The sequence below is a fragment of the Herpailurus yagouaroundi genome, unplaced genomic scaffold, assembly GCF_014898765.1.
Source record: "Herpailurus yagouaroundi ecotype Mexico unplaced genomic scaffold, PumYag 197, whole genome shotgun sequence".
Classification (NCBI taxonomy): Eukaryota; Metazoa; Chordata; class Mammalia; order Carnivora; family Felidae; genus Herpailurus; species Herpailurus yagouaroundi.
The window spans coordinates 14464986-14485560 of NW_024412428.1; the positions used below are offsets into that span (position 1 = coordinate 14464986).

Here is a 20575-nt window from a genome sequence, read left to right on the forward strand (position 1 = left end):
TGAATATTTTCTTTAACAATAAAACTTATTATATGTGTAAGAACATTTCAGTGAAATATAAAACAAATATTTTTCTCCCCTTATTTTCAGCAGTTTTTTTCTAATTCGTCTTTTCTAATATCAGTAGGGAGGAAGAGATGAATAACAAAGAAAGTCTGTAGCTGAAGATCCAGAAAGAAAAATCTACCTATTAGCTATCATTTCACTCAAGGGATTACAAAATGCAAAAACAAACACATCAATTTATTCATTAGGAGTCAAGTGAGGAGATAAACACCCCTGTTGAACCGAGAGATCTTAGTTTGGATGGTGCATAATGGAGGAAGCTCTCTAAGATGTCAAATCTAGAAAGATACCACCTAGAAATGAGTGACAGTTATTCACAGTGATACTAAAAATAGGAATCGGGTTGTAACATCTATACTCAGTGAGGCTGGAGTATCAAAGCACCTCCCTAATCTTACCAATTTATCCAGTGTACCTGGACCTTCTTTGTAGCGGGTCATAAATTGTGGAATATTTTTTGAGGAGGAGAAAAAAAAGAAAGAAGTCTAGGTCACCAGACCATCTGTTCTTGTAGTGCTCTGGCTGGGGGAGATCCAAGTATATCTGAGGTTAAGTGAAAGCGAGTGGCTAGCACTTTTGCTATCTATCTGCAGAAGCTTTTAGCACATTTATCAGAAGCCATACAGTGCAAACTCTTTTGATATTAGGTCTCTGGGTGTAGCTTTCAAGATCATTCTTTGTTCCATTCTTCCTTTATTGTCAAACTGTACCCAACAGGTGGTCTAGAGTGTGAATTTCAAACATGTGCTATTAATATGCCCAAAACTGTTGCTGCAAAGGGGAAAGAAAACCACATTAATTGAATCTTGGCCTGTTTTTACTCATAATGTCACAAATATATTTTCTATGTCCTAAAGCAATATGAAATGATTCATAAAACCATGTGAAATCTTTAGGTGAATAAACCCATTAAAATATGTATTATTTATTGCTATTAAAAGTAATTATTAGCTTACAGCAATTCTCCACCAAAAACTACACACAAAGTAAAGGTCAACATTAAAAAAATAATAATGTTACAATCTCTTTTTCATTTACCCTGTTTCCTGTCGGTAGACTGATGATCATTAGCAAAAGTATTATATATGTAAATAATTCATATTTCAAAATTTCTTTGTAAGTATCTTTAAAATATTTTTCTCATAAATGTTTTTTGGGTAGGTCACTATTTCCCATTTTATAGATGCCATATGGAAATAATAATAGCACCTACCTCAAAGTATTGTTTCAGAGATTCATTAGATCATCCACATTAAGTACACAGAGTATGTGGCAGATTACTTATTGAGTGCTCAAAACATGTTAGCTATTATTAATATGCAAAAGTATTAGCAACTATATTAAGGTTATCAGGAGTCCATTGAAAGCAGGCCAGGCTGGTTTGGGTCTTCATCTAAAACGGTACAGTTCTTCCAAAAAATAAAGATACCATTGTTTATATAACTAACTAGAATTTAAATGAAAACTTGAAACATTAAAAAAAAAAGATACCACTGTTTATATCCATCTGCCTAGAATGCTTTTCCCCTCCTCACTCCCAACTCCTGACCTCTCTACTGGGCTAATTCTTATCCTTCAGATCTCAGCTTAGATAGTACTTCTTCCAGGGGTGAGCAGTCACTAACCTCTCCCAAATCTAGATTATACTATATATACTAGGGTCCTCCTCCTACATGCCCCAACGTGGATCACAATTGCCTGCTTCTATGCTTCCCTATGACACTCAGGCAGGGATCATGTCTATCTATACACTACATTCTTGGTGCTTAGCACAATGCTAGAACAGAGTGGATGCTCAATAAATATCTGTGATATGAGGACATCTGGGATCTCAAATCAGCCTGGTTTATGTTGGCTGAACAGGTTTTCCTTTAGCCTGATTGACTACTACCAGCCAATGAGATAAAGCAGCAGACAGTTGGCGGGGGGTGATGGGGGTGGTTGAGGATGAGGCTGGTGAAATGGGATGTGGCATCATAGAAGCAGAGGGGCTGAAGGGAGGGGCTCTAGAAGAAACAGGTCCCATCTGGCCACTTAAGGTCACACCAGCAGCATCACATTCAGATTCACTAATTCTGGATATCTAGATATCAGTCCTGCAGCATGGGGAACGAGAGCCTGGGTTAAGTGCACCTGGCCCCAGTCTAAGAGACTTCTGACCAAAGTATTAATAACAAAATGCAAGCCAGGGGCCCTGAGAGCTGGAATTAAAGAATCCAATCTGATCCAAGACCCCAGAAGACTTACCAGACAGTTGGGGTGTGTTGAGCACGTCTGGCCCAGCACAGAATTGTAGTGCTGAGGAAGAAACTTTGAGACTTTGGGCACAGCTGATGGAAAATGAACTGAAATGTTCTGATTTGTTACAGCAGCTGCATCATAGGAAGGGACAACTTTAGAATAGTATCTGACAGCATGGAAGGAATTAAGAGAGAGAGCTTTGCTGGGAATTCGAGTTTTATACATATCACCAATTGCATTCTCTGAAGTGGAGCTGGACTGACCTTTAATAAAAAAGAAAACAAATATCCATCAGTATTCACAACTCTGTAACTTGGAACCACTGTATTTGAAATAAAAGTCCTCTATGTCCTTCCCTCCTGTTACAAATTTATACTACTCTTGTACTCAAATGCTGATGGAAAAACACAGCGGACTTTTTAGTATGAAGGTGCAATACACATACTGTAAATTAGTGTTTGTGTGTCATCAGAAGACAGATTTTAGAGGAGCATCAGATCTCTGTGACTGTGTGTGTGTGTGTGTGTCTTTCATAGTAATCAAAATTGTGACCATTCTTATGAACCTGAAGAAGCATGAAAGAATGTTGAAAAGTTGAACTCTACTCAAGCACAAATAAAGTGTGGTTGATTTTATATCAATGAAATGGGTTGTATAATCATATATCTATGGTCTGTACAGTAACTAGAAGGCAGAAAAAAATTTTTAAATGTATCATGAGGGGTGCCTAGGGCCTAGGTAGCTTAGTCAATTGAGTGTCTGACTCTTGATTTCACTCAAGTCATGATCCCAGGAATGTGGAATCGAGCCCCACGTCGGGCTCCGCACTGAAAGCACACAGAGGCTGTTTGAGATTCTCTCTCTCCCTCACCCTCCTCACACATGCAGGCACTCTCCCTCTCCCTCAAAAACAAAAACAAACTATACATATATATATATATATATATACACACACACACACACACACATATATATACACACACACATATATATAATATTAATAATGTAATCTGAAGTAACACTGTGAATACCTATCTTCTTTTGGATATTAGTAGTAAAGAAAATAAAGAAATTTTATGTCTACTTTACATACAAATGTATCTAGAATATTTGTGAAAAACCATTTCAGCAGATATGTACAAAGATTTATGGAAAGGACAGGTAAAGGTTACCTAATAAAATCTAAACACTGAACTCAATCAGTACTTCTGTGTTACAGGTCAGATGGTAGCAGACACCTGGTGACCTTGGGTGGTAATTTCATTTCTACAGCCTTCAATTTACCGACCTATGTGGTGAAAGTGACATTGGAAGACTTAACTGATTTCAACTGTTCCAATCCTCTTTCAAAAATAATTTGGCAACATGCATTATGACCTATATATGTGCTCACATTTTCAAACTCATTCATCACACACTCCCAGGTAGCTACCCCAAGGAAAAGTTCAAAATATAGGAAAATCTATGTATGGGGAAATATTTCCTATCATATTGTACACAGAATCACTCTCCCCACAAAACTACAAACACTAAATGTAGCAGTTGGAGGATGGCTAAGAAAATCTTCTATAAATTATTTGATAAGCCATTAAATGGTGGTATGAGGCACACAATAAAAAATTAAAGTATATTGGACATAATGTTAAGTAAAAGACACAGGCAACAAAACTGGATGTCCAATATGATTACTGCTGTAGAAAAATATACATAGAAAAAGACTTGAAGGAAACACATTAAAAATGAACAGCTATTATCTTAGCTGGGCTAGTTAAGGACTAATATTGCTTTCCAAGCGGAAAAATGTATATAAATAAAATTAAAATGGAGGTTCTGACTCAACGACCTTCAGGTCTTCCCCAGTCTGAATATGGCATACAGTCCACAGTCCTAGTATATTTGTGTCTTCCCAAGAGCAGCTGCTTCATGTGATACAACACCAAGAGATGTTGGGGCACAGAGAGGCTTGAACTCACCACCATGTAAACAGTAGTTCAGAGTTTCTGCAGAGTATAAACACTGAGAATGCAGAAGTAAGTACTGTATGTTCAAAAGGTAACATTGACAGGCATATGCCTGTGGCCTGACCTCTATCTGATTTAATCTGGGCTGATTTAATCATTCTGGGTGATATTCAGCCACAACTACTTTAAGTAGATTAACTGTGGCTCATGGCTACTTTTTTTTCTATTTTCTTCCCCTCTCCCCTAAGTCAGGGGAAAAGTCTGAATTGACTAATAAAACACCCTGAATCTTGTTTGATTATATGAACAAAGAGGACTGTATGCTATTTTGGGTCTCTTTCTCTTTTGACTTTAGACACCATCCCTAGTAACATCATTTATTCCTGCAGCTTTTACCATGTCCTCATAATATGCACAGTACCTCTACAACAGCATTTAAAGTACTACAGGAATTCTATTTTGCTACTGTGACCCTCCCCCCTACTCATTTGCCAGCTGCATAAGAACAAGAGCTGCACCTTGTTCGTCTTTGGGCCCCCATCTTTCAAGCAGGGACATTTAAGCTGAGAACTAAAGGATGAACTGGGAGTCCCCCAGGTAGAGTATGGAAAGGACATCCCCAGCACAGGGAAGGTACTGAATTAAGTGAGTGGAATCCCTTCAAGGAAGTCAACAGAAGGGTGACCTCAGACTCAGGCACTGAAGAGACAGGTCCGGGTGTCCTGTAATCTAGCATCTAACATGCAGATTAGGAGCTCAGTACCTTACTGACTTCTCAGTGAAGAGTCACTTTCAGGAATAAAAAAGTCACAAACAGGTAGCTGTATTTTTTTACTCTGGCTCCGCTTTTTTCCATCTTCTTATTTCTACAAGTACATTGGCATGCCTTGACATTATAACACAAATAACAAAAATGCCTCACAGTGGGTAAATACTTTTTTCACAAAGAATATTCATATAATGAAGGTTTCTTGAGCACCTACTGTATGCTGGTCATTGCACTAGGTACTAGAAATACACCAATGAACAAAATAAGCAAAAAAAAAAATTTCCGTGTCTTCATGGAGTTGATGATACTCTAGTGGGAGGTAACAGGCAATGAGAACATATGCAAATAAATAATATTAGAAAGTAATAAGTGCTATGAAGAAAAATACAGCAGAGAAAGTGGATAAGTCTCATGCCTTAAAAAAAGAAAGAAAAGAAAAGAGAAGAGGAAAGAAAAGAAAAGAAAAAAGAAAAGAAAATGAAAGGAAAGGAAAGGAAAGGAAAGGAAAGGAAAGGAAAGGAAAGGAAAGGAAAGGAAAGGAAAGGAAAGGAAAGGAATGAAAAGAAAAGAAAAGTCCATGCATTATGTAATGCTGGGAAGTATACAGTTTTAATAGGTGGTTGAGACTTACTGAGAAGGAGACAATTAAGCAAAGATATGAAGAAGGTAAGTAAGTTAATATGTTAAATCCTCACAACATAGTTATTATGCAATTAATCTGAGTATTTCCCTTTCCTTTAGATTCTATTCATGTAATAAAGTCACTAATGTGCTTATCATCTATCAGTAAGGTAAGCTTTCTACTGGATAGCCACATGCAAAAGAATGAAACTGGAGGCCTAATTTACACCATTCACAAAAATTAGCTCAAAATAGATTAAACACTTAAACATAAAATCTGAAACCATAAAACTCCTAGGAGAAAACAGGGAGTAAGCTCCTTGACATTGGTCTTGGCAATGATTTTTTGTATTTGACACCAAAAGCAAAGGTAACAAAAACAAAAATAAACATGTGGGACTATATCAAACCAAAAACCACTGCACAGCAAAGAAAATCATCAACCAAATGAACAGGAAACCTATGAGAAAGGAGAAAATATTTGCAAGTCACATACCTGATAAGAGATTAATATCCAAAATATATAAAGAACTCATACAACTCAACAGCAAAGAAACGAACTGATTTAAATATGGGCAGAGGATCTAAATAGGCGTTTTTCCAAGAAAGACACACAAATGGCCAATGAGTACATGAAAAGATGCTCAATATGACTAATCATCAGGGAAATGTAATTCAGAAGCACAAGGAGAGATTACCTCAAACCCATTAGAATGGCTAGTATCAAAAAGACAAGAAATAACAAGTGTTGGCGATGATCTGTACTCGTGCATTGCTGGTGGGAATGTATATTGGTGCAGCCACTAAAAACAGTACAGAAGTTCCTCAAAAAAATTAAAATACTATTACCATATGGTCCAGCAATCCCATCTCTGGGTATTTATCCAAAGAAAATGAAAATACTAACTCAAAAAGATGGAAGCACCCCTATATTTATTGCAGCATTATTGACAGGAGCCAAGAACAACCTAAGTATCCATTGATGGATAAATAAAAAAAATGTGATAGATAAGAGATATATAGACACACACACACACAGGCAAGCACACACGCACACATACACTGGAATATTATTCAACCATGAAAAAGAATGAAATCCTAAAAAAAAAAAAAATGAAATCTTGCCATTTGTAACAATATAGATCGACCTTGAGGGCATTATGTTTTGTGAAATAAGTCAGAGAATGACAAATACTGTACAATCCCACTTATACACAGAATCTCAAAAAACAAACATAAAAATTGAGCTCATAGATACAGAGAACAGACAGGTGGTTTCCAGATATGATGGCTGAGGAGTGGATGAAATGAGTGAAGGTAGTCAAAAGGCATAAAATTTTCAGTTATAAAATAAATAAGTCATGGGGATACATGTACAACATGGTGACTATAATTAATACTACTATATTACATATTTGAAAGTTGCTAAGCAACCAGATCTTAAAAGTTCACAAGAAAAAATATTGTAATTTTGTTGACAGATGTTAAGCAGACTTATTGTGATGATCATTTCACAATGTGTACAAATAACAAATCATTATAACATTAGAACATATCATCACCTGATATAATGTCTTATGTCAATTATACCTCATTTAAAAAAAAAAGATGAGCTTTCTGGTAACAATGGTCAATTTGAACCCAATTTCTGGGACAACACCATATAAATGCTTGTGGCCATCTTGTGTACTTCAAGCAGACAATACCAAAAGGACTCATGGTGTAATCTTCTAGCTACACTCCTTTCCCTGGTTATGGCAATGAATGCATAGAAGCACAGGGGTGCACAGGACACCCACATAACCCAAACATACAACCGCACAGGGCATCAGGCAGAGCTCACCTCTCACAGCTTCATCCAAGGAGCCCCCTGAGGCAGGAACAGAGTACACATTCACACACTTATTAGCCAGGAATCTGATCCCTCTCACAGGTGAATAGGCGCTTGTCAATACACCATTTTCCCTTAAAAGGATAGGAAAAAAAAACACACCTTATACAATTCCCAAGGAAGACAACATGAACATTGCTGAGTTCAATTCCTCCCTCTATCATTCAAGTTTTAACTTGACAGAGACAAATTATACATTATTTAGGCATATGAACAAATTGGTGAACAGGACTCATGATGATAGTTTCGGATGTACAGGAATGATTTGCTTTATAGTTTTTCTTTGTTTAAACATACTAATAAATTTAAATACAGAAGCATTCATTTGGCATGTCACATTTTGTACCAGCAAATTTTTTTTAAAACTCCCAACTGAAATAGGGCTGGACTGCTCCAGGGTCCATGATCTCCTACTGGGGAATGGTAGAATGCATCCTGCCTCTGTTGGTCTGCCAGTCATGACCGTCACTACTGATAAAGCCTTATTTTATGATCTTCAGAATTAACAAAACAAGAAATAAGAGTGAGTCAAATGATGAGAAGGTCGTGGGCCTGAGAATATTACATATTTTATCACTGTGACTAAATGATACAGATTGGCAATGGGAGAAGTTCATGGATTCTTCATAAATACCTGAGTTTTCATTATGGGTGGGTTCACTGCCTGTCACAATACTTCTAGTGTTAGCACTGGAGGAAAATAACAAGCCAACTGCCAATTTACAAGAGCCCTCGTCATACCTTTGTGCCATGATTGGGCCTGGGAGGGATGTCTGGATGGACACTTGTTTCTTACAAAACCTCATATTGTTCTGAAGTATTTCCGTGATCTGAGAGACCGAGACATTTATTTAGATATTTTTTCATGTATACAAATACACATACATTTCCAATTATAAAAAACAAAACTGGAGCTTTAAAGCACGGTCTATGAGGATAAAATTCAAGGGCTTAGAATCAAATACCTGGCCCATAATGGCTGGAGGGATTTTCTCCCGGACGTACTTCACATAATCAACTGTTGCCTCAAGAATCGAAGCCGCATCATTCTTTCTCCCCTTTATATATGGCAACAGAGTACGCAGCTGCTCACAGCAATACTTGATTCGTTCTCTGAGCAGAGAGTTGTAATAAATGAGGAATAATTAGTTTCATTTTCTTCCTTGTACAACAAGGACAAACAGTCCTTCCTTCTGGGTCTGTTAACAGGGAACTGCCTCCCTCCCTATCTAGTCTCTGTTTCACAGAAAGGCCATGTCCCCGTAAGCCAGCAGCCGCCATAGCCCCTGGAAGCACAACTTCCTGGGGCGTCTGTTCACGCTGCTGCCCAGTACAATGTTCGTGCTGACCGCAACCCCAGTTCACTTGCCCCGGGCCTGCTGCAGTGTGCAGGATGACCCTGCCTATGGAAACCCCCTCAGAGGAGGGAGTGGAATGCTACACATAAGTCCTTTTGTACTTCACACTAGAAGACTAGCAGACAAAGAACAGTCAGGAGATGTTTCATGTCACTGTGACCTGAACCACATTGTCAACAACAGATCAATTAGCATCTTGTAATTACATGGGCTTTACATGTAACTCTGTGTTCTGAGCCAAAAGAAAATCAGAAGGCTGCTTTCTTCAAATAAAGTAGGTATGAACAGAACAAATAAACCAATATGCAAATGAGACCATCGTTCAGGCTAGTATCAGAAAGAAACTCACCTAAGTCTTTCATGGTTCTGAAGGGAAATGCATAGGAAATATAAATCCAAGCTTTTGATCTAAGCCTTTGGTACTTCTATTTATGCATATATTCATTTAATAAACATTATTAAGCACCTGTTTTACGCTGAATAGCAAGCACCTTGACATATATAGGGTCAAACGCTGGCTCTGACAATTACCAGACCTTTGGCAAATCACCAAACCTTTCTGAACCTCAAATTGATATATAGCCTGTGAATAACTCAAATATTCTAGATCAGCAGCATTTTAATTGGACTTTGATCAGTACTGACAGTTCTCTAGAGGTGTCTCAGGGACTATTCTAGAAAAAAAAGGATAAAAAAAATCAACAATTTGACCATGTACACAAAGGCTTGAAGCTTTTCAGAACAAACTTTTTGCAAGATGATATGCATTATAGCAGTATATCAGTAAGCTATTAAAAAAAACAATCTAAACAAAACAATAGGTGGACACTTAAGTAAGCTATAGCTTACTCACTCAGTAGAATATTATCTGGCAGTAGAAATGAAATGCTATAAATCTTATGGGAAAAAATAGGATATTTGAGAAGATACAACTATAAAATATAAAGCAGTATATAAAATATGATCGAAGACATTAAACAAAGTAAAAATAAAGCACAGGAAAAGATTTGAAAGTGAAACCATCAAGTCATAGTTATTTCTGGATGGTTGGGCTATGGAAAATATTATTTCTTCCTTTTATTTTTTACATTTCCCAAATATTTTTGCCGGGTACAAGCTACTTTTACACTAACAAATCCTATAAGATATTCTTTCCAACATTCGTTAGGAAAATGTTCAAACACAGAGAAAGACTGAAAGAACTTAGAATCTGAATTCTTACAAGTTGAAAAATTAAGAATTTGTACAAAGAACATATATATACTTCACCCACCTAGAATCTACAATGAATGTTTACTGTTTTCACTTTGTCACATATGAATCATCGCACTGGCCATACCTCAATCTATTTTATTATACTGAAGAATTTCAAAATAAGTTGTAAACTTAAGACACTAAACTCTTAAACATATCATTAGCTAGAGTTCAATTATTTTATTTTCAAATAAAAGTTACATAAAATTAAAAAATACACAAACCTTAAGTGTACCATTCTATGAGTTTTGAAAAACGCACAAAACTATGTAACAAAAACCCTAATTATCATGATCACAACCCCAAAAAGTTCCTTATCTCATCCCTCAAAAGGGCCAACAACATTTCTGATATTTTTCCATCCGACATTAGTTTTGCCTGTCTTCGAACTTCATATAAATCAAAATCTACAGCATGCGCCATTTTATGTAAAATTTCTTTCACTCAGCATGTTTTTGAGATTTGTCCATGTGGCTGTTTATTATCAGTAGTTTGTTTCTCTTTATTGAGTAGTAGTATTCCATAGGGTAAGTATGCCATAGCTTATTTATCCATTCTTTTACTGACGAACACTTTGGCTGTTTCCAGTTTTCGATCATTATGAATAAACCTGCTAGAACACTCTGTACATCTTTCTGTGAATGCATGTTTTTATTTCTCTGGGAACACATCTAAGAATAGAATTAATGGGTTAATTTTTTAAATTTATAAGACACTGGAAGAACTTTTCCCAAAATAGTACCATTGTACACTCGCACTGTCAATGTATGAGAGTTCCTATTGTTTCAAATCCTTGACAACATTTAATACTGTCAGTAGTTTTAATTTTAGTATGTTGGCCTTTCTAAGCAATTTAGCATATTGTCAGTAGTTTTCATTTTAGCATTTTTGGTACATGGTAGTACCTCATGCTTTACTTGCATTTCCGTGACAAAAATAAATTACGTTGAGCACTTTTTCTGGTGTTTATTGGGCACTTGCATATCTTCCTTTGTCAAGTGTCTGTTCAAATATTTTATTTCCATTTTAATTGGATTGCAGGGCTTTTTGGTACTGCACTGTAGGAGTTCTTTATCTTCTGTAATACCATATTTTTTTCTAGCATATTTGCTTTGCAAATATTTTCTCCCAGTCTATGGTTTGCCTATTTATTTTCTTAGTGGTGTGTTTTGATAGCTACTTTTAAATTTTGATGAGTCTAATTTATCTACTCTTTTATGGTTATTACTTTCTATGTCCTAAGGAACAACTGCCCAACCTCAGCTTGTGAAGACATTCTCCTATGCTTTCTTCTAGAACAGTAAGAGTTTAATGTCTTAAGTTTACAACTTACTTTGAAATTCTTCAGTATAATAAAATAGATTGCTATATGGCCAGTGGGAGGAATCATATGTGACAAAGTGAAAACAGTTCTTCTAGAACTGTACTCTCCAATCCAATAGCCAGTAGACTGGTCTATAATGATTTACATAGCCATTAGTCTATATAAACTAGTTAAAATTAAATAAAATTCAAATTCATTACCTGTTACAATAGACATATTTCAAATACTCAACAACTACATATGACTAGCAGCTCCTTTACTGGACAATGGATGCAGATAGAGAGTATTCCTAACATTGCAGAAAGTTCTACTAAACAGTACTATTCTAAGTTTTAGCTTTATACTATAGTTCTGTCTATGCTCCAACTTGAATTAATTTTTATACAATATAACAAGAGATCAAGGTTCATTGTTTCTCCATTTGGATATCCAGCTGTTCCATCATCATTTATAAAAAAGACTTTTGTGGGGCGCCTGGGTGGCGCAGTCGGTTAAGCGTCCGACTTCAGCCAGGTCACAATCTTGCGGTCCGGGAGTTCGAGCCCCGTGTCAGGCTCTGGGCTGATGGCTCGGAGCCTGGAGCCTGTTTCCGATTCTGTGTCTCCCTCTCTCTCTGCCCCTCCCCCGTTCATGCTCTGTCTCTCTCTGTCCCAAAAATAAATAAAAAACGTTGAAAAAAAAAATTAAAAAAAAAGACTTTTGTTTCCCAGTAACTTTGCTCTGGTGATTCACTGAAAATCAAATGAACACAAATGTGTTGGTCCAGTGCTGGGATATTATGTTCCATTGATCTATTGGTCAACCTTTATGATAGTAACACACTGATTAACATACTGTATACGAAGTCTTGAATCAGATAGTTTAAGTCTTCCAATTTTGTTGTACTTTTTCAAGACTGCTTTATTCTAAGTCCTTTTATGTTATAGGTCTTTTTCATTTTTAAATCTGATTATCAATTTCTTTTTTTAATTTAAAACAATTTTTTTAATTTTTTAAAAAATTTTTAAATTAAAAAAAAATTTTAATGTTTATTTATTTTTGAGACAGACAGAGACAGAATGCGAGTGGGTTAGGGGCAGAGAAAGAGGGAGACACAGAATCCCAAGAAGGTCCAGGCTCTGAGCTGTCAGCACAGAGCCCGACATGGGGCTTGAACTCACAAGCCATGAGATCATGACCTGAGCCGAAGTCGGGCGCTCAACCGACTGAGCCACCCAGGCGCCCCTAAAACAATTTTTTTAATGTTTATTTCTAAGAGAAAGAGAGAGAGAGAGAGAGAGAGAGAGAGAGAGCATGAGTGGGAGAGTGGAGAGAGAGGAGACACAGAATCTGAGGCAGGCTCCAGGCTGTGAGCTGTCAGCACAGAGCCCGACACAGGGCTTGAACTACTAAATTGTGAGATCATGAACTCAGCTGAAGTCGGACGCTTAACTGACTGAGCCACCCAGGTGCCCCAGATTATCAATTTCTGTAAAAAAAAAAAAAAAAGCCTACTGGAATTGTGATTTATATTCAAATAAAGTTATATTTCAATTTGGTGAGAACACATTAACAGTACTGATTCTTTCAAGTTGTAATTATAGTGTAATGCATGATTTAAGTTTCCTTGGTTTATCACAGCAATAGTTTGAGTGATCAATGTACAGATACTATGTGTCTTTTGGATATTTTTTCCTAAGTACTGCCATAAATGTAATTATTTTTCATTTTTATTTTCTAATAGTTTACTGCTTATATGTAGTAACACAATTTCTGTATATTAACTTTACATCTTGCAACCTTGCTATATTAATCTTTTGGTTTTAGAGGTTGTATTGTACATGTCTTAGGACTTTACACATAAACAATCATGCTGTCTATAAATAAGAAAGTTTTGCTTTTTCCTTTCTAATCTGTATTTTTGAATTTCTTTCTCTTACCTAATTGCAATGGCTAGAACAGTTTGATCAATGCTGAATACAGTTAGCACAAATGGGCACCTTTCCTTTGTTCCAGATCTAAGAGACATGGTCAGATTTTCATCATTAAGTACAAAGCTAGCCATAGGTTTTCATTGATGCCCTTTAACAGACTGTGGAGGTTCTCTTCCATGTCTGATTTGCTGAAAGGTTGGTTTTGGTTTTTTTTTTTTTAATCTGAAAAGAGTATTGAATATCATCAAATCATTTTTCAGAATCTGTTACTCACATGGTTTTTCTCCTTTATTTTGTTTACTCTGAATTCCACTGATTGATGTTTTGAATATTACACAAGTCTTGCTTTTCTAGAATACACTTGGTGTGGTCATGATGTATTACATCTTCATATATTGCTTGATTTGATTGGCTAAAATTATGTTAAGTGTTTTATGTCCCTGTTCATGAGGAATATTGGTCTGTAATTGTTTTTTTATGCCTTTATTAGGTTAGGGTTATGCTGGCCTCGTGAAATGGGTTAGGAGTTATTCCCCCTCTTCCATTTTCTGTAAAAATTTAAGATTGGTATTACTTCATTAAATGTTTGACAGAATTCATCAGTAAAACCATCTGAGATTAATGTTTTCTCTTTGTTAAGGTTTTTAATAACAAGTTCAATTTCTTTACTATATAAGGCTACTCAGATTTTCTGCTTCTTCTGGTATCAGTGTTGGTAAATTGCGTTCTTCAAAAATTTGTCCATTTTGGGAGCGCCTGGGTGGTTCAGTAGGTTAAGCATCCGACTTCAGCTCAGGTCACGATCTCACGGTTTGTGGGTTCAAGCCCTGCATCAGCCTCTGTGCTGAAAGCTCAGCACCTGGAGTCTGCTTTGGATTCTGTGTCTCCCTCTCTCTCTCTCTGCCCTGTCCCACTCACGCTCTGTCTCTCTCAAAAATGAACAAAAAATTTTTTTTACTTTGTCCATTTTGTCTAAGTTTCTGAGGTTACTGTCATAAAATTCTTCAAAATATATTATTCCTATATTTAAATGTTTATAGGATATGTAGTGATAATTCATTTCATTTAACATATTGGTAAAATGCTTTCAATATCTCTCCTCACTTGCCTGCTTCCCCTACTTTCTATTTAATTTAGATTTAATTCACTCTTTTTCTAGCTCCTTAAAATGGACTCTTAGGTCACTAATTTTCAGACCTTTTGCCTTTTCTAATATAAGCACTTAAAGTCATAGTGTTTTCCATAAGATTTGCTTTAGCTGCATCTTGTCAATTTTGAAATACTCTCACAATCATTCAATTTGCAATACTTTCTAGTTTTTCTTGTGATATTTTTCTTTTACCCATGGATTATTTAGAAGTATGTTTTTCAATTATTTGAGGTTTTCCTTTATATCTAATTCTTATTGATTTTTAATTTGACTTCATTGTGGTCAGGGAACATACTCCTTATGAATTCAACTCTTTTAAATTCAACTCTTTCAAAACATATTATATCCTTCAGCATATGATTTATCTAAGTCATTGTACCATGTGCCTTTGAAAAGAATGGGTATTCTTCAGTAGTTGCTGCATACAATGTTCTATAAATATCTATTAGATCAAGATGGTTAATAGTGTTTATCCATTCTGACAATCTGTGCTATAGTTGGATATAGGCGGATAAAGGCCTATCATTTTATGATTTTTTTTGCCTGTAGTTTCTTTGGCTTTTTTTGTTCTTCTCTTCTTCCTTTCTTGACTTCTTTTTAAATAATTTTTAAAATCCAATTTTAATGTATTGGCTTCATAGCTATGCCTTCTGCATATCTCTTTAGGATTGCTCTAGGGATTACAATATATATCTAACTTTTCATAGTCTATTTAGAGTTAAAATTTTGTGACATCACAGAAAATATACAAATGCTGCCATCACATAAGTACCTTTGCCCCTTTCATCCTTCATGCTATAGCTGTCATATGTACACATCTACATATACAGCTGACCCCCAAACAACATGGGTTTGAACTGCACTCATCCACTTATACAGATTTTCTTCAGTAAATACAGTATAGCACTATAAATGTATTTTCTCTTCCTTATGATTTTATTAGTAACATTTTCTTTTCTCTATCTTACTTTATTATAAGAATACAGTATATAATATACATAACATATAAACTATTTGTTAATCAACTGTTTATGTTATTGGTAAGGCTTCCAGGCACCAGTAGGCTATTAGTAGTTAAGTTTTGGGGGAGTCAAAAGCTATGCACAAATTTTTGACTGCATGGGCATCAGCACCCCTATCACTTATGTTAAGAGTCAACGGTGTTACAAACCCCACAATACAATGCTATAAATTTTCACTTATAACACACTGAAGCATTTTATATAAATAAGGAGGAAAAATGTTTGTTTTCTAATATTTTCTCATGTATTGATCACTTCTGATTCTTTTCAGCCCTTCCTAAAGATCCAAGTATCCATTTGTTACAATTTCTGGTTAGCTTAAAGAATTTCCTTTAGCCTTCTTACCCTGCAGGTCTGCAGCTGTCAAAATCTCTGGTTGTCTTTTATGTTGAAATACCTTATTTCATTATTTACTGTTAAAAAATAATACCTGATGGAAATACGATTTATACAAAGAAGTGAAGGGTATCAGATATAATAAGTATGGTGGCATACATAAAAGACTAATTTGTATCTAATTTATTAACATCTTAAAAACTAATTAGTAGGCCTCTGACAGATCTGGAGCAGTTATGTCTGCTGCTGGGGTTTCTACTACAGATGCAATAACAAAGTGTTCTCACACTTTCTACCTGTCTGATTGTGGCAGCCATGACTAAATGGGAGAATACAAGGGAAAAACATGGTAATACAGAAAAAAACACGGAGAAAGAATTTATGTAACTGAGAAATAACCTTGTAAACAGTAAAGAGCCTATTTTACTAAAAAAACAAACCAAAACCAAAAAAAAAAAACCTAAAAATCTAAAATTTGAGCTAGAAGAAAAAATATTTATAGGTGAAAATGACTGAAAATTATTTACCACTTCTTCAATAAAGATGTAGGGTGTATTTCCCTCCCCTTGAATCTCTCCTGGCCTGTGCCTAAGCTAATCAAAAGATATCCAGAGAAGTGACTACAACAGTTCCAGGACTAACATCTGAGAAGACAAAGCTTCAATGCTGGTCTCGTTAAACCCTGAGCCATCAGGCAAGAGGTCTGTCTTAGCTTGCTGGAGAGACCACGTGGAGAGGTACTGGGACCATAGGGAAAGATAGCAACCCATTTGAGGATGTTTCAACCACACCCCACCAAGAGGATATCCATGTGGATGAAGCTGTGCTGGGCTCTCCAGACAGGATACTTAAGCTGAACACCACGGGGTAACCACAGTAAACACCATGTGAGGAGAATCACAAAATCAAGTTCTACTCAAATTGATGATCCATAAAGTTGTGAGATATGATAAATAGGCTGTTGTTTTAAGCCACCAAGTTTTAGGGTAACTTGTTACACCACAAAAGAACTAGAAGAATAGCTTACAATTTAAAGCAAAAATAATAACAATGTGAGGTTGATAATATATGTAAAAGTAAAATATATGACAATAACAAAAATAGAAGGTAGGTAGAAATATACTGATGTATATCAAGTGTCATAATGTCAAATCAAGGTAGACTACGGTAAGTTAAGGATGCATATTATAACCCTAGAGAACCACTAAAAAAAGATAGTTTTAGCTCAAAAGCTAATAGAGGGAATAAAAAGGAATGCCAAAACATACTTAATTAATCCAAACTAAGGCAGACAATGAGGGAAAAAAAGGAAAAGAATATTGAACTAGTGAAAACAAACAGAAAAATCATGGACCTAAAATCAAACTTAACGGTAATTATATTATAAGTAAATCAAATAAACATTCCAATGGAATAATTGTTAGAATGGACAAATTAAAAAGGAAAATAAGGGGTGCCTGGTGGCTCAATTGGTTAAGTGTTTGACTCTTGATTTCGGCTCAGGTCATGATCTCGTGGTTCATGGGATCCAGCCCCATATCGGGCTTTTTGCTAACAGCTCTCCTTCTCTCTCTATCCCTCCCCTGCTCATGTTCTCTCTCCTCCTCAAAATAAATAAACATTTTTAAAAAAAAGGAAAATAAGATTCAACTTCATGCTCTTTACATTTAAAGATACCCTTTAAATATAAAGACATATTTAGGTTACAAAAAAACATGCAAACACTAATCACAAGAAAGCTATATGAATATCAAGGTGGATTTTAAGATGAAGTACTAGCATAGATAGTTAGCACTTATCATTTCCTAACAAGTGGTCAATTCATTTAGAAGACAGTCACCTAACAATTTCAAAATACATGAAGCAAAAACTGACAGGAATGAAGTAAAAAGTAGAGCAATCTACAGTTACCACTGGACATTTATCTCTCAGAAAAATCAATAAGGATACAGAATATATATGAAAAACACTATCAACCAATTCTACCTTATTAATATTTAGAACACTATGCCCAAACAGAAAACATTCTCTTCAAGTGCATGTGGAATACTCATCAAAGGCAACCATACTTTGGGCCATAAAACAAATCTCAGAAAATATCAAAGGACAGAAACCTGACAGAATATATTCTCAGATGATAATGTAATTCAGTTATGAATCAATCCTTGGAAAATCTCCAAATATTTGGAAGCTAAGTTATACTTCTAAATAATCATTGGTCAAAGAAAAAATCACAAGGGATATGAGAAAAATACTTTGAACTAAATGATAGTGGAAATGTAATAAGTCAAAATTTATGAGATGCAGCTAAAGCACTGATAAGAAAAAAAACTTTTATAAATGGAAATTTACAGTTTTAAATACTTTTATTATAAAGGAAGAGAAGGTTAAAATCTATGATTTATGTTTCTACTTAAGAAAATGGGAAAAAGAACAAAGTATACACAAAGAGGAAATGACAGAGTAGAATCAGTGAAATATAAAATGGGCAAATAATAGAGAAAATAAATGAATAAAAATCTGGTTCACTGAAAAAAAAAATCAATAAAACAGATAAACCCCTTGTGAGACTGATCAAGAAAAAAAAAGAAAGAAAACACAAATTATCAATGCCAGGAATGAAAGAATATCATCAGAGACCTACAGACATTAAAAGGATTATAAGAGAGTATTATGAACAAAAAGTCATTCAAAAAATTTAACACCTTGGGTTAAATGAACAAATTTCTTGAAAGACATAAACTAACTGGGAGGAAAAACACAGAAAATCTATTCCTATAATCATTAAAGGAATTGAATTTTTAATTAAAACTTTCCCACAGAGAAAAGTCCAAGCCTAGATTACTTCACTGTTAAATTCTATGAAACATTTCAATCTTACACAACTCTTTTAGAAAACAGAAGAAAGACTTTCTATTTCATTTTATGAGGTCAGCATTTCCAATACCAAAATCCAATAAAGACATAAGAAATTTAGATAGCAAGAACCTTCATGAACACAGATAATTAACAAAAATTAACAAAATACTAGCAAATCAAATCTAGCAATAAAAAAATACACTAAGATAGAGTACAGCATTTTAAAATAATCAATGTAACCAGTACATTAACAGAAGAAAGGAGAACACCATACAATCAGTTTAATATATACCAAAAACATACAGACAAAATTTTACATCCATTCATGATGAAAACTTGAACCAGGAACAGAAGAAAACTTTCTTAAGCTAATAAAAGGCATGTACAAAAACAGAGTCTACATCATATGTAATGGTAAAAGACCTAATTCTTTCCCTGTAAGACTGTAAACAAAACAAGGATTTACCTTCATCACTTCTAATTCAAAAAACTGGTCAAGGCATTAAGGTGAAAAATGGAAATAGCCAAAGATTGGAAAGAAAAATGTCTTTATTCACAGATGACATAATTGTGTATGTGAGAAATCTAAAAAAATGACTAGAAGTGATGAATAGATAAAGCTAGGTCATGGGATACTAGGTCAACATACAAAATAAATTTAATTCTAGATATTACTTATGAAAATTTTGGAAATATGAATAAAAAAACTGCTTAAAACAAAATGTTTTAAAACTTCCGAAAACATTCAGAAATAATAAACTACAAAACACTGTTGACATAAAGATCTTTTTAAAAATGGAGAGATGAACTGCCAGAATCAATACTGTTCAACATCAATTTTCCCCCAAACTGATCTACTGATTCAGCACAATCCAAATCAATATCCTAGCGGGAGCACCTGGGTGGCTCAGTCTGTTAAGCATCAGACTCTTTTGGCTCAGGTCATGATTTCACAGCTTGTGAGACTGAGCCCCTGCATTGGCATTCTCTCTCGCTCACTCTCTCTCTCTGCCCCTTCACCATGCACGCACTCTTTCTCTCTCTCAAAATAAATAAACTTAAAAAAAAAAATCCTAACAGGATTTCCTTAAAAGAAAGAAATTGACAAGCTTATTTTAAAATTTACATGAAAATTCAAAGTACCTTTAATATCCAAAGCAACTTGAAAATGAGAAACAAAGTTGGAAGACTTTATCTGATTTTTGAGACTAGAAAAGCTAAATAATCACTACAGTGTATTACTGGAGTGAAGAAGAAAGAAAAGTAGGTCAGTGAAACAGGGAATCTAGAAATACACTGATATGGTAGTTGGTTTTTATGAAAGTACCAAAACAATTCACTAAAGAATGGGAAGTCTTTTCAACAAAATCTTAAAAATCTCCATCTGAAAAAAATTTCAACAATCACTTCATCTCATACATATAAATTAAGATAAATAATCATAAAAGCTAAAACTATAAAATAAAACATCCTGTAGACAACATAGGGGCATGTAATTGAACTTGGTGGTAGGCAATGGCTGCTGATACAGGATAGAGACAGCATATTTTTAAATACTGATAAATTGTACTTCAAAATTTTTGAAAACTTCTGCTGATCAAAAGATGTAACTTCGCAAAAAAGAATAGTGAGCCACAGGTTAGAAGAAAATATTTGTAGACATAAATTTGGCAAAGGATTTGAATCCAGAATATTAAAGAGCTCCTATAACTCAATAATAAAAACACAAGTAAGCACATTTTTTTAATGGGCAAAAGATTTGAACAGACTGTTCACAAAAGAAGATATACAAATGGCCAAACACATGTGA

At 35.0% G+C, this 20575-nt stretch overlaps 1 protein-coding gene across 3 annotated transcripts in view; it reads right to left on the reverse strand.

The window, feature by feature from the left end:
• Nucleotides 1-222: 222 nt before the first annotated feature.
• The window catches only part of SOHLH2 (spermatogenesis and oogenesis specific basic helix-loop-helix 2), a 53955-nt gene continuing 33602 nt past the window's right edge, over nucleotides 223-20575 (reverse strand). For 2 of the 3 annotated variants that reach the window (XM_040448203.1, XM_040448201.1), the window contains 5 exons: nucleotides 8515-8662; nucleotides 8291-8379; nucleotides 7502-7623; nucleotides 2314-2570; nucleotides 976-1475 (listed from right to left, as the gene is read on the reverse strand). In XM_040448203.1, the coding sequence (XP_040304137.1) occupies nucleotides 1416-1475; nucleotides 2314-2570; nucleotides 7502-7623; nucleotides 8291-8379; nucleotides 8515-8662 (676 nt within the window). In that variant the 3' untranslated portion in view covers nucleotides 976-1415. Of the gene's footprint in view, nucleotides 838-975; nucleotides 1476-2313; nucleotides 2571-7501; nucleotides 7624-8290; nucleotides 8380-8514; nucleotides 8663-20575 lie in introns of those variants that run through there. The other variant, XM_040448202.1, reaches the window with a different exon arrangement.